Source organism: Cebidichthys violaceus, unplaced genomic scaffold (assembly GCF_023349555.1).
Source record: "Cebidichthys violaceus isolate CVI_PGR_0920_01 unplaced genomic scaffold, fCebVio1.0.p SCAF_2, whole genome shotgun sequence".
NCBI classification, from domain to species: domain Eukaryota; kingdom Metazoa; phylum Chordata; class Actinopteri; order Perciformes; family Stichaeidae; genus Cebidichthys; species Cebidichthys violaceus.
The window spans coordinates 16,506,163-16,520,194 of record NW_027176372.1 but is presented as its reverse complement, the minus strand read 5'-3'; the positions used below and the strand labels follow the sequence as shown (position 1 = coordinate 16,520,194).

At 40.6% G+C, this 14,032-nt stretch overlaps 1 protein-coding gene across 1 annotated transcript in view; it reads left to right on the top strand.

The window, feature by feature from the left end:
• The window catches only part of trpc7b (transient receptor potential cation channel, subfamily C, member 7b), a 48,502-nt gene that overhangs the window by 18,983 nt on the left and 15,487 nt on the right, over positions 1-14,032 (top strand). The window contains exons 5-7 of the mRNA XM_068714802.1: positions 4,003-4,219; positions 7,067-7,300; positions 8,930-9,194. Of these exons, the coding sequence (XP_068570903.1) occupies positions 4,003-4,219; positions 7,067-7,300; positions 8,930-9,194 (716 nt within the window). The remainder of the gene's footprint in view (positions 1-4,002; positions 4,220-7,066; positions 7,301-8,929; positions 9,195-14,032) is intronic.

The window sequence follows — 14,032 nt, the reverse complement described above, 5'->3', positions numbered from 1 at the left end:
TATATTTACCCAAGTACCGTAGTGCAAGTTTGAGATACATGTATACTGGTACTTTGCAGATTAAATGCCCAGCACACCCACACAGGTGTTATGAATTACTCTGGCTGAGTAGACCTCTAGTCTGGTTGAAGCTGGGTGAAGCTGTGCTGGGAAATACGTGATTTAATCAAACTCTATACGCCAAGAATGATGATTGGAAAGTTGCCCCGCCCTAACAGGTCAACGTATCGTCATACAAAAGGTTCTTATGATAATTACAGCTCATTTATTTTTGTAGGTATAGCGGCAAACGCTACATGAGAACAGCGTGGGTGTGTGGGTTTACTTACAAGGCATGATATCTATGGTATTACTTATATAACACATTACTATTGATTAAACATCTGCTCCATATTTTCCAGCTGCAACAATATAACGTTGCTTATACTTAAGCAAACAAATTATGAGTAGTAACAACCGATAACTTATCACAATGTAACACTTACAGGGTAGACTCTGCATGATGAGTACTTTTACTTTTAACAGCACATTTTTCCAATATTACTTGCAAACCTTAACATTTTGAATGCAGGGCATGTAACTGTATTTTTACACTGTATTAGTATTAGTACCTTTACTTAAGTAAATAATCTATATTTTCTTCCACAATTCAGTACTTAATTAATCCACATAGACCCGTTTTGTCATTTGTAGGAGGGGAGGATCATATAACTGATAAGACATCATCTGAAAGCTGGGAAGATTAATTTAAGGGTGGAGTTAAGCAGTACATCAAGTTGTTCACATAAATCTGAAATAAAAAAATATTAATTCAGTAATTGATTAAGATAAATTGTGAAAGTATAAAAGGGCTGAAATAGCATTATGGAAATACTGTAAATGATAGAGATTCCCATGCTCACTTATGTTTCATAACACATATAGCATTTTTTATACAGATTTGGTGCTAAAATAAAAAACAATTGCCATTCAAGAATTCCTAAAAAATAATAAAAAATCCCTCCAAAATACCACATGAGACCTTGAGGAACACTGTAGAAAAAGCATGTTGTGATTCAGTATCAAAAACCTTTGACATTTGTAGAATTTTGCAAGAATTGCATTTTTCAGTGATTGGATGGCGAGCGCCTCTGTGTATATATACCAAGAAAATCCATACATCTTCTGGATGCCCGAGGTCTCTAGTTTGTAGTTGTAAAGTATGATGAGGCTCCAATTAACAGGTCATTTTATACAGTGACATCAAGTTTCAAAAAAATGGACTGACTATATACAATGGCTACTATGGTGACACATCATCACACCTTAGTACAATTGGGCTCATTGGATCCACTCAGCTTTTCAGTCTTACCCATCCATCCATCCATTCATTATCCGTAACCACTTATCCTATCCAGGGTTGCGAGGGGCTGGAGCCGATCCCAGCTGACATTGGGTGAAGATTGTTTAGGGACCACAGTATGCAGAAATATTCAAAACCACCATTTTTAGAATAGGTGAAAAGAACACCTAACTGCATAAGTTTTGCCCAAATTTGCATGGGATTGTCATTAAATGGGAATGTCTGTAAAGGGGTACCCATAGAGATTTTATTCACATATCTTGAGATTAGAGGTCAAGGGATCTCTTTTGAAAAATCGCCTCTCAAAAACAGTAATGTCTCAAAGGGTTAAGACACTGTCCTTAAAGATTAGACATCTGCAGAGACAACCTGTACTTTACTAAATATTGTAGTTTTCATACCAGCCCACTATTGTACTTCAATTATGTCAGTGTTGGGTCACTGATAATGAGTAAATATTTGAAGTTAAAGTCATCAGCATCCATATGTGATTAATATAATACTAGCTGTTTATTCTTCAATACAGATACAGAGTGAGATGTTGCACACAGTGTGTGAGGCTAAACTCTTAATAGAGAAATTATAAGGAATGTTCTAATTTTGAGACACACCAGCTCTTTAGTGATGATAATAATACCAGCCATTACAATCAATTTGACAATGATACGCTGACATTTATAAATGCCACATGTTGCTCTGACACTACCATATTAGCGAATCATTTTTTTCTTTATTAACTGAAGACCCAAACTTGCCGCCTGCTGATCTCCCAGCTGGAGATGTGAGCAAGCGGCGCCTTACGTCACAAATAGAAAAAAAGCCCTTGAAGGTATGTCGGTCTCTGGGGAGCTCCCCACTGGCCTCTGTTCCTCTCCCAATCCCCAGAACTGTTGGTGGTTGGCTTGTCCGAAAAACGCCAAATGAGAACACATACTCTATCATGTGCATGTATGAGAATGTCCCCCTTAATCATAAAGTGCACATCCAATATATGTACAGTATGACAGAAGGTCCTTGCTCATATTTAGATCATATTTATTCTGAGTGGATGCCTGTCTGCACACGCCAGGCTTGCTTCTCCCAGGTGAAAAGATGTTAGGGAATAATAAAGGACACAGCAGCTCCGTTCTAGTAAACCTCTTTCTTTTAGTCTGCGTGCACCTGCTGCTAGTGACCACTATTTCTTTGGAGCAGAGAAGATCAGCGCTTGTCATCATCACACTGATAAAAAAAGAAGCCCATGGGGTTTGTAGGCCTCACACAGCAGTAGGCCTGATCTAGGATGACTATCTCATTTAAGCTGAGGGGTGAAATGGATCAGCCTTATCAGCACAGAGGCAGAGCCGTCCCAGTGGCAGGAGAGGAGGTTTAGAGGAGCTTTGGCAGGGTTAAGTTTCACCAGACAACCTCTCCCCACATGGTTTAGTCGTGTGTGTGCCATGGGAACAGTTTGATATTGAATTTGATATGTCACTGCGCATGCAGAGAGTACCCTGTGGGTAGTTAATATTGAACACAGCAGTAGCAAATGTTGCTCAAGTGTGTGTGTGTGTGTGTGTGTGTGTGTGTGTGTGTGTGTGTGTGTGTGTGTGTGTGTGTGTGTGTGTGTGTGTGTGTGTGTGTCTTGGCATATTTCCGTGGTGGCATGTTTAATGTTCCTTGTGCAGCACCACCTTGCATTACGTTCTTCCCATATGGTGCATTTTCACAGTCTCTGCTGATTGTTTGGCATCTAGTTACTCTGGCATTATCTTCCACAGTCATGAATTACAACAGCTGCCATTTGCCTGCTAAGATGGTTGTTTAGTGATGCTGTTCAGATTTTGATCTCTGAGGACCAAAATCTGAGGAACACTGCAATAACACGTGAACACTGATTAGCTCAGTTAATAAAAAACGATGTTTTGTTTGGCTGCAATTTTTTAACTGTTCAAAGAAAATACCAGTCAAACAGATATCAATAGTCTGATTCCCTGATTCTTTTTATAAGTGGCTCCCTGGACATTCCTGCCAATGGTTTCACATTATTCCACTGATCAACAGGTGGTGTTAATAATGCCCAGGACACACAGCAATGAGCATGCAATGGCAGGAAGGAAGAACACTACTAGCCTGGAAAACATGGATGTTTACGATGCAGGATTCAAAATGTGTTTTTTTAATCAGCTTTGCAAATGATTTATGAGAAAGGAAATGCATTCAACACATTTATTAGAGCTCAATTATTCATACAATGTGTGTCCAAAAGACAGACAAACAAAGTGAGCAATTATCTGGTTGCAATGGTGGAGCTTTTTTTTTTGGAGTTGGTTGAGACCAAAATAGAATCAAAAGCAGAATGACATACATCATATACAACTGTACATAGTTCAGAAACACATTTGGAATGCAAATGTTGCTCCGTGTCCTTGAATCTTTTACATAGGAAACTTTTCACCAATACGTTCACCAAATCAACTTGGTTGACGATATGTCTGTACTGTGTTTACAGCCTGTTGTGCTGCCCCCAAATGTGCACAAATCTGTAAATAGGTGTTTTAACAAACATTACTAATCTCTCTTTAACCTTCATTCATCATTTGGTCCTTAATAGTATTTGGAAACCACAGATGCACAATGGAACATATTTCTTCTTATATCCTAAATCTTCTCACTTCCAGCTCGGTCAGATCCTGCGAAGCCCCTTCATGAAGTTCGTGGCTCACGCTGTCTCCTTCACCATCTTCTTGGGTCTGCTTGTTGTCAACGCCTCTGACCGCTTTGAGGGTGTGAAGAACCTGCCCAATGAGACCATCACAGACCACCCGCGACAGGTGTTCAGGGTCAAGACCACCCAGTTCTCCTGGACAGAGATGCTGATCATGAAGTGGGTGTTGGGTGAGTCTTCTCTCTCACACACATGGTGCACATGCACTGTGACAGTTGCAGCCAATTAAAATGCAAAAAAGAAAGTCACTGTCGATGCAGATTCTCCATCATGATAGCAAATAACCTTGATACAGCATATATAGTAACAGTCAAGGCAAAAGGTTACCTTATGGATTTCCTTAGAATATTTAGTTTTTATTAATATGGATTTAATTAATCAGCATGCAAGCAAGAAGAGTTTATGGTGATGTTTCTACAAACATTTTAAAAGTTTTTGATGCTAATTCAAAGTAATCCAATGTAGTGAAGCTACAACACAGTGAAGTCTACAACACAACTCCTTTCCCATGAATCAGTGGAAAGACTCTGTGAACCTTTAAGCCCAACTCTCATATGAGGCAGAATTCAAGATTAATGCAAGACCATACCAACCAAGTGGATGAAAGCCAATGGCAATACAACAATCCATTCTCTTTTATCTTCCAAAGATCAAATAGAAGTTTCCTGCTTGGATGCAGCACAGGCCAGACTTGTTGAAGCAGTGGCCATGCTGAGTCCTAACGATAAGCTGGAGGGAAATTTGGAGGTTGACCTGAGAAGTGGTGCTGAGGAAATATTAGAAGGAGGGATGGAGAGACATAAAAATGGCAGAAACGGATGAAAGTTAAGGGAGGGGTGGAGTGTACGGCATTAAAAAAGACAGGCATGAAGAAACAGATAGACGGCTGTGAGACAAAGTCATATTCAACAGATAAATAGCCCATGGCAGTATCTGTCAGACCTCAGCTGCTTCCCATCTGCTGATGTGCTTCCTTTCATCTACAAACACACGCATTTAATAACATTATGTGAGTGGTCTGTATAAGTCGGTGCACATATGCTCCTGCTTTTGTTTGTTTACGTGTAGTGGCACCATTCTTTGCCCATCCGTGGTCATTTTTGGCAGCAGGTGCTTGAATGTGTGTGTGTGTGTGTGTGTGTGTGTGTGTGTGTGTGTGTGTGTGTGTGTGTTTCATTGTGTGCCTATGTTTGTTTGTGTGTGTGCAGTGAGTGGTGGCTTAGGTAGAGCAGGGTAATTGTAATTCCAGCAGCATGCTTTGAAGGCCCGGTAATTGTTACGGAGATGATACTGATCAGGGCGCTTTTTCAGTAAGCAATTTTCTCCTTGTTTTGGCTCCAAATAGAGAATGGCAGTGTGTGTGTGTGTGTGTGTGTGTGTGTGTGTGTGTGTGTGTGTGTGTGTGTGTGTGTGTGTGTGTGTGTGTTTGTGTGCACCTGAGCTATAAGAGGGGTTTTCTGAATGGTTGAGTATGAATTATAAGCTTTGTTGTCAACATCTTTGTAAGTGCACGCTTCTTTTTGAGCGTTTGTATGAGTGCCTGTGTGAGCCTCCTTTTTTATTTGTACAATGTATCCATGCACAACGAAAACTGAAATCTTAGTCAGATGAAATGTCTTAAATCAAGGCAAATTATGCTTGTTTCAGCATTTTACTTGTTTCTAGCTTTTTTGCCCTTTTATTATCTTAATACAATTGTATAACTCATTACTGAGATTTAATTAATGGTTCTGAGTAACTTAATGCTTAAAATTACCATAATTACAAAGCTGTTTGATCAACCTTGACAAGTACAAAAGTGCTTTGTCGAAGTCAGAATCTCTTATCATAAACATCTTATCCACTTCATCTCTTTATGACCAAATTTTATTCACAGTGTTATTGTTATCTCAACCCACAGAAAAGCAATCATGTATTCCTATAGACAAAATACTGTACAGAACAAAGACAGTACACTTTTCATTTCTGGGGAACCCACTATGAGCCATTTGAACTGTTCTATTCTATCACATCATACATGACATTGACTGCGACCCGCCATAGGAGGCCCTCTGCCGGCCTCGGGCCGGTGTTTGGGCGGTCCACTATGTCACACAATGTCTCAAAACCCACAGATATCTTAAAACCAGTGTAGGTACAAATGTCCACTTTTGATCATTTTTTGCTCAATATGTAGACAAAGATTTAGCAAATGCTAGAACCATCATCTTGAATTAAGGCTTTATGTTTTGGAATATCTTAAAACCAGTACAGCTAAGCAGGGTACAGTGACAAAAATAGTTAAATCCTTTTAGATGTGAGCATGTTGACAAGATTTCTTGAAGTAAGTCAGAATGTCTAGCCACGACAAGTCCAATCATCAAACATGACTCATCCGTGGCTCTGCAATTAGAATAAATACACTTTAAACCATTTAACGAGGATCAATTGGAGGGCAACCGTGTCAATTCTAGCTCCACTAGTGTATCTTAAGTTGTTGCTGCAGTTGAAAGCTATTGTTAGAAATGCTTGCGTCTCCGTGATTGGAACAGTCGCAGGCAAGTGTTGCCTTTGTCCCTTAAAATTTAAACTTTGGAATGATCACTTCTGTGTGCAGGCTTGTCAGCCCGTCTTCCTCAAAATGTTGAACAGAGAGTCTGTAGCAGAGTGGATAGTGAGACCTCAATGACTGGTGATAATAGGAGGGCATGGTTTGAGTTGATGGTACTAGTGTTTGCATTTAAGCACCTTTTCCTACATGTCTTGTATTTAGACATTTGTACTTGTTTCTAGTCTAGCTGTACTGGTTTAAAGATATAGTTGTTAAATGTATAGCCTTATTTTAAGAGGATGTCACTAGCATTGGCTAAATCAAACTCATTTTACAACCCTTTTCTTGTATCTAGACATACGTATGTATTTGTTTTTAGTGTAGCTGTACTGGTAAACATGTGGGTTCTTTGAGACTAAATATTTTCCTCGTTTTTGAGAGATGACTTTCTGCAGTGTGCATTTATTTGTACGTCCTCCTTCCTCAGGTATGATTTGGTCAGAATGTAAGGAGATCTGGAGCGACGGGCCCAGAGAGTACATCATGCACCTGTGGAATGTTCTGGACTTCGGCATGTTGTCTATCTTTGTGGCTTCCTTCACGGCACGCTTCATGGCGTTCCTCAAGGCGACCAAAGCCCAGCAGTATGTGGACATGCACGTACCAGACGAAGACATTAGCAACGCCTCGCTGCCTGACGAAGTCGCCTACTTCACTTTCGGTAAGCAGTTACTCCAAAAATCCGATGAAAGGCTTTGAAGATGTCTAGGAGTTTAGTGATTTCTCTGGTGTTTAACAGAGATTGCTTGGACAGAGTCTGAGTTCCTGTATGTGGCGCTCTTTTCTTTGTTTTCTCTGCCGTTGTGACAACCAATGATGCCAAAAATCTTAATTTATGTTTAATCTGAAAAAATAAATATATTTTGTTTTGGCTCAACAAAATGTCAAACTGCCTCACTTCTTATCTAACAAAAAAGAAAGGTGAGGTTATTGACACAATAAGATAAAATGTAAAAGTTTTCATGAGGGGCTTGAATCATTGTTGTGCACAATCAGTCAGTGATAAGCACATCAGATAAGTATTTGTCCAAAAATGTCATTGTTGCATATTTAACCGAACATGTTCACACATATTTGTTCACATATTCTTCTGTTTGAGCACACCACATTCAATTAGTGAAATTGATGTGTCCATAATAACAAGTAAGTGCAGAGGTATATACACAGGCTGACAGAAACTCCGCAGACAAGCAAACACAGTGAACAGTGGGGAATTTGGATTTAAAACCTCCCCAGATAATTATTAATAACTATTTTTATTATTCTGTCTTTATTTGAAATATACACCTGCCTGCGCTTGGGTCTAATTATCAACTTTATAGATTTCAGAGTATAAAACAAATCAGGGAAACTTTTAGTTCATTTCCAGAACCAAAACTCCTCTACAACATAATAAAACCTGCTGCAGGCTGCAGGCTGCTGGACTGTACACTTCTTAGTGGCCTGCTAAGGGAACCTTCATCAGTGCTGTCATCTGGTGGTCTGACTCTGTCATGACATATCAGTAAATGGATGAAAATGTAAATGACTGGTGTGTCAGTTATAACCGTGAGCCATTCTCCATACGTCTCCATATCTGCCCTGAAAAGTGCACACATTGTGTTGGATATATTCACTCCTTGTCTGATACTTTTTTCTGTTTGTGATCTTCACTTAACTCATCTCTTTTGTATCTCCTTTTTCCCTGTTGTCCTCTCTCTCTGTCCTTACTTCTCCTTGGACACACTATCCTTTCTCTGTGCTGTCCACCCGCCTCATACTCGTTGCCCTCCCCCTCCCCCCTCCCTAATCCCCATCCATCATCACTGAATCCATCTTCTTACTGTACCTTTGCCAAGATTATACTCTTTACTTCTCTTCCAAACCAATTATGTGCAGCTGACAATATTTATCAAGCCAGAGGAATGCAGGGTTTTCACAATATGATTTAATGCATGGTAAAAATGTGATCTTAAACCACACATAGACCATATATTTCAATCGGATATCAGAAAATGTTTCCAATTCTAAATCCACAAATGCAGCTGAGGATGATTAATAGAAATGTAATTTCAACATTAGTTTTGGAACTATACTTGTATCCTAATGTATCAGGTTATATTCAGGGTGAAAATATTAAATTTGTTCAAATCTGAAACGGGGACCTATTTTATTGTTCAAATTGGGAAACCAGTTTCCCACAAAATCAGACAATTACTGAACGATCTCTGGTTTGACTCTGCATTAGCTCAATCACATTATACATTAACACCTTACTCAGCCGCTCGTCTTTGTCTTTCTTCTCCTCCAGCCAGGAACAAGTGGCGCCCATCAGACCCCCAGATCATCTCAGAAGGCCTGTACGCCATCGCTGTGGTGCTGAGCTTCTCGCGCATCGCCTACATCCTGCCAGCAAACGAGAGTTTCGGCCCATTGCAGATTTCACTGGGGCGCACGGTCAAAGATATCTTCAAGTTCATGGTCATCTTCATCATGGTGTTTGTGGCCTTCATGATTGGCATGTTCAACCTGTACTCGTACTACCTGGGAGCCAAGTACAATCCTGCCTTCACCACGTGAGTAATGCATGGCTGAAATAGCGACTGTGATTAGATGGTGGTTATGTTTAAACATAAGCATTTACATCTTCATGCCTGCATCTTTTTATACAAACATCAGCTAATGCTTTCAAAACACAGTGTAGCTACATGGAAGCCCTACCATGATCGTATTATATCAGAATTGATTCCAAAAAATAACAAGATCTAATCTCCAAAGTATCTGATTTGGTTCCCATGTAAATGTGAGACAAGGCCACAGAACAAGAAAATCCCCAGGATCATATAAATGGTCACATGTCCTCCTTAATGAGACTGTTTGCTGGGTTCATCAAATCCACAGTCCTCTATCAGTGGCAGAGATCGAACTTCGATCTTCCCTCAGGCTTAATACAGGCAATCAGGCTATTTGGTTAAATAAGGAGAATGGTGAATGGGAGGACTCACGCACTAAAATCTCTAACACTGATTCATTCTAGTTTTATCTCACAGTTTTAACAAAGTTATCGGTAGGAAATTGGGCTTTTCCCTGACACTGTTTTGTGTTTACTGTACAGTAGAAGAGGAATCTACTCTACTCTAACTCTCACATAAACACGTCCGTTTTTGACTGGGAAAATGGGAGTAAAATTGGGATGGAGAAGTGTTAGTGTGAGGTGTCAATTGCAGATTCTGTCTGAGCTGTGGGAAAATACATCAATATTGGTATAATTGAAATGCCTCGACTTTGATTAAAAAAAAATCTTTAAATGTCATTCAGTTAATAATGAGGCCAAACATCTTGACCTATTGAGTTTTGTAGGTCAATATGGATGTGAGAGTTAAAAGAGGAGCTTTTGGACAGTGTCTCAAAAGTTTTTGATTCCAGTCCAAACTATTTGGTAAAGTTTCTTTGAGGCACAAGAACTTTCCCATTGTCCGATGACAAGCCAGGGTACAGGCAGTGAATTGTATTGACCAACTCTGATCTGTGAAGCAGGATTTAACACAACAGCAAAGTGGTTGACAGTAGTAATAATAATAATAATACATTTTATTTGTATAGCTTTTAAAGGTAGTCAAAGGCACTATACATAGTGAAAAACAGAAACAATAACAGCAATAACAATGTAAACAAGGCAGAGAGATTACATTATAACAGTAATAAACAAAACAAAAGCATACATAACTAGCATCTTAGGTTAAAAGCAGATTTAAAAAGATGAGTGTTAAGTGCAGTTTTTAAAGTGCTGAGTGACGGATGTCTGAGGTGCTGGGGGAGAGAGTTCCAGAGGGAGGGGGCAGCACTGGAGAAGGCCCTGTCCCCCCAGGTTCGGTCCTTGGACCAAGTAGGCGGGGTAAGGAGGTTGGAGTCGGTGGATCGGAGGTTGCGGGTGGGAGCGTGTCTGTGCAGGATGTCCGTAAGGTATAAAGTGGGTTGGAAAGGGATTTGTATGTAATGAGGAAAATCTTTAACTGTGTTCTTTGCTGTATGGGGGGCCAGAGGAGGATTTGAAGGACTGGGGTGATGTGGTCTCTGGTGCGGCAGTGGGAGAGCAGACGGTCAGCTGAGTTCTGGATGTATTGTAGTTTGTTGATGATTTTGGTGGATCTGCCGTACAGGATGCTGTTGCAGTAGTCCAGTCGAGAGGTGATGAAGGTGTGGCGGACAGGCGATGTTTTTGAGATGAAAGAAGGCGGTTTTCCTGATATGATTGACGTAGCAGTCAAAGGAGAGGGTTTGCTCAAAAATGATACCAAGGTTACGGATATGTGCGGAAGCAGGAACAGCGGTGCCATCGAGGCAGAGGGAGAAGTTGTGGTGGGATTTTTTGTGATTTGGGGGCGATGATGAGGATTTTGTCACTGTTGAGTTTGAGAAAGTTGGCTTGCATCCAGGGCTTTATATCTGTGAGGCAGTTGGTGATGGTGGAGTGGGTGGTGGGGGTGATTGATTAGGTGGAGATGTAGAGCTGGGTGTCGTCAGCATAGCAGTGGAAATGGAGACTATGGAGGCATATGATGTTACCAAGGGGGAGCAAGTAGAGGATGAAGAGAACATTATCTTCCTTTCCTTACTGGTTATGAAGCAATCTCTTCCTAGCATAACTACTCTATTAAGAGCCGGGACAGAATCCAAAGTTCTTGTTCTGACTTCAGCAGTCTGAGTTAGACAAATCAAGTGGGACTGACTATTGTTGTGTTTGATAATTGAAAATCCTCCAACCAAAAAGGGGATGATAGCAACCCTAAATACTCTAAGTGCACTTAACCTGCTAAAGTGCTGCATTTAACTTCATTATAAGGGACCATCCATTTCAAATGGCCAATTGCGCAATTTAACCAAGGAGTCAATTTGCACTTAAAGGCTGCAGTGCATAAAACCAGCCCTACAATGCCTTGAATCTGTTCTTTTACTTTAACATCAGCAACAAGAAGTTAAAAGTTCATTCTATCAATTTTATTGGAGAATTTTTACTGACATATATATAAATATAAATCTGCTTGCAAAGCAATCATCCCGTCCAACAAGTCCCGCAACACATCAATCTGAATATCAATGCTTCTGCCACCTTCCTTCATTTTAGCATACCCGCGTGTCTGCATGCTCATTCTTTCACATCAGCTGCAAACAGAGTGATGGTGGATCTTTCACTGTCATTGTCTTATATTGTACAAGGCTATCCATCTTTATCATCATTCATCTCAAGATGAAAACTCTCTCTGAGTTCTCTCGCTGTCACATATCATTATTCATTTTCTCAGAGGAAGACATCTGCAGATTTAAACAGATGACGTTACACCATTTCACCATTTCTGCTCAATCATTTCATTACTGTTCTCTTTTTTTTACAAATCAGAGTCTATGTAATTGCAGTTTATCATCTAGCATGTTGAGGTTTACACTTCCACTTTGCAAGAAAGCTGGACTCGGGAAGTCACACGTCGCTTTGTCTTTGTGCAGGTTGGGTACTGAGTCGTCCTACCAGGTTAGAGCAACAGACAGGTTGAAAACCAATCTGAACATTTAGTGGAGCATGGTGTTTATGCTCTTCTGCATAATTTACCTGACAGGTTTTTCATATCAGTGAAGAACACACAGTGTGACTAGAATGCTTGCCCTCAGTTAATGTTTCATTAACAGGCTTTCCAACCATGACAAACTGCTTCCAGGTGTCAACATCTGTCTCCTCATTGAGCATAAACCTTGTGCCGTTTGATTGTTTGATGCTGCTGGTTTGGAGTACTCCCAGTAAACCACACAGTAGTTTGATGCACCATAGTTTGCTTGCATGAGGACTGAGACCTGCCTTTTCAGATTTTTTGGTCCAGTTATTTGTCTTGGATCTAAGTTCCCCCTCCACAATAGAACCAGACTTTAGGATTAAATAAGATAACTTCAGAGTGACCTAGGAGCATTGCCACCACTTTGTTGTTTAGTTGATTGTGATTCCGTTTTTCTGGCAGACTTTGCCGTGCCAGACTGCTTGCCTATCCATCTGTCTGTTCCCCTTATCTGGTTATACACCCGTCTGTCCATCTGCATGTGTTTGTGTTTGTATGTGCAGTTGATACAGATACATATTCTCTTTAGTATGTGTGTAACTAAGCTTGGTATAAACACTGTACATTTACACACATTTGCATTGCGTTTCCAAGCAATTTCCAAGTTTATGACCTGCTGAACATTCACCTTAGATAGAATTACTGATCATAAAAGGTGTGTGATCGGATTTCTAGTGTGAGTGTTCCACTTCCTCATGCCGACTTGCCCTGCACCTCTGTGCTGTGCATATACAGTATAGCTCCTCTGCTGAGCCGCAGCACAGGGGTCTTAGAGGCTGTGAGTTCTGCTTGGCTGCCCACATGGAGCCAAAGATCCAGGAAACGTGATGAGCCGACAGACAGAGCAGCGGCGTGAGACGGAGTTCCCTGACAGAAAAGGTAGACAGACAGGTAGAACCAGAGACTAATGGAGTTCAAATGGACCGTCACAACCCGGGAGTCAGACATAATGAAGACTTCTCAAAAAGCAGAGGACAGAAAAGACCCTGCCCCCTGCAGATAGAAGTGTCTTATCATCCCCATTACACAGTCATTTCCATCATGAATGTACAATCCAGCTCTGTACACTGTCCGCTTATCACTTCCCTCTCTGCTTTAGAGATCAACATCAAGGCTGATTTCAAAAATCAGTGTTAACACAGCTGTGATAATAATAGAAACTATTTCAGCTCATCTTAAAACTTCTGCCTGCATTTCTTGTCAGATTAGGCTTTTTTGGCAACAAAATGTCCCTGCCTTTTCAGTTGCCTACTCTGGAGCTATATAGAGCCCCCCCCCCCCCCCCTTACATTCTGTTGTTGTTGTTGTTGCTATTGTCAGTCTTGCCACTAGGGGTCAGTCTGGCTCTAAATCTCAACCTGCCTGGACTGAAATGTGCAAAGAGACAGTACTAAATTTATATTTCTAACGTCTAATTTTTGTTGCTTAAATTGAATCATCCCTTTTCATCAATACTTTGTCTATAAGTGTAAATAATTTGCAGTCTGTGCATGTTTATTTTTCTGTCCTGCTCAATGCAATTACAAAGTATGACTGCAATATGTTTGGTATGACTGATAGTCTTGCGTGCAAATTGAGAATTCACAAAAGAAACAACGTCTCATCCGTCTCTTTTCTCTCTGTCACAGCTGAGAACATTTGCTTGTGTGGATGTGTGTGCCTGTGCTCAGCTCTGTGTGTGTTGGGGCTGTGTGACTTTAGCTTTCTGACAGGGCTTGTTTGATGGAGGGCAGAAGTAAGGGCTGGCCTGATAGCTCTGATACAGGAAGATGAGGAAGGAGCCAGGTGTAGGTAGTAATGATACCCCAGGA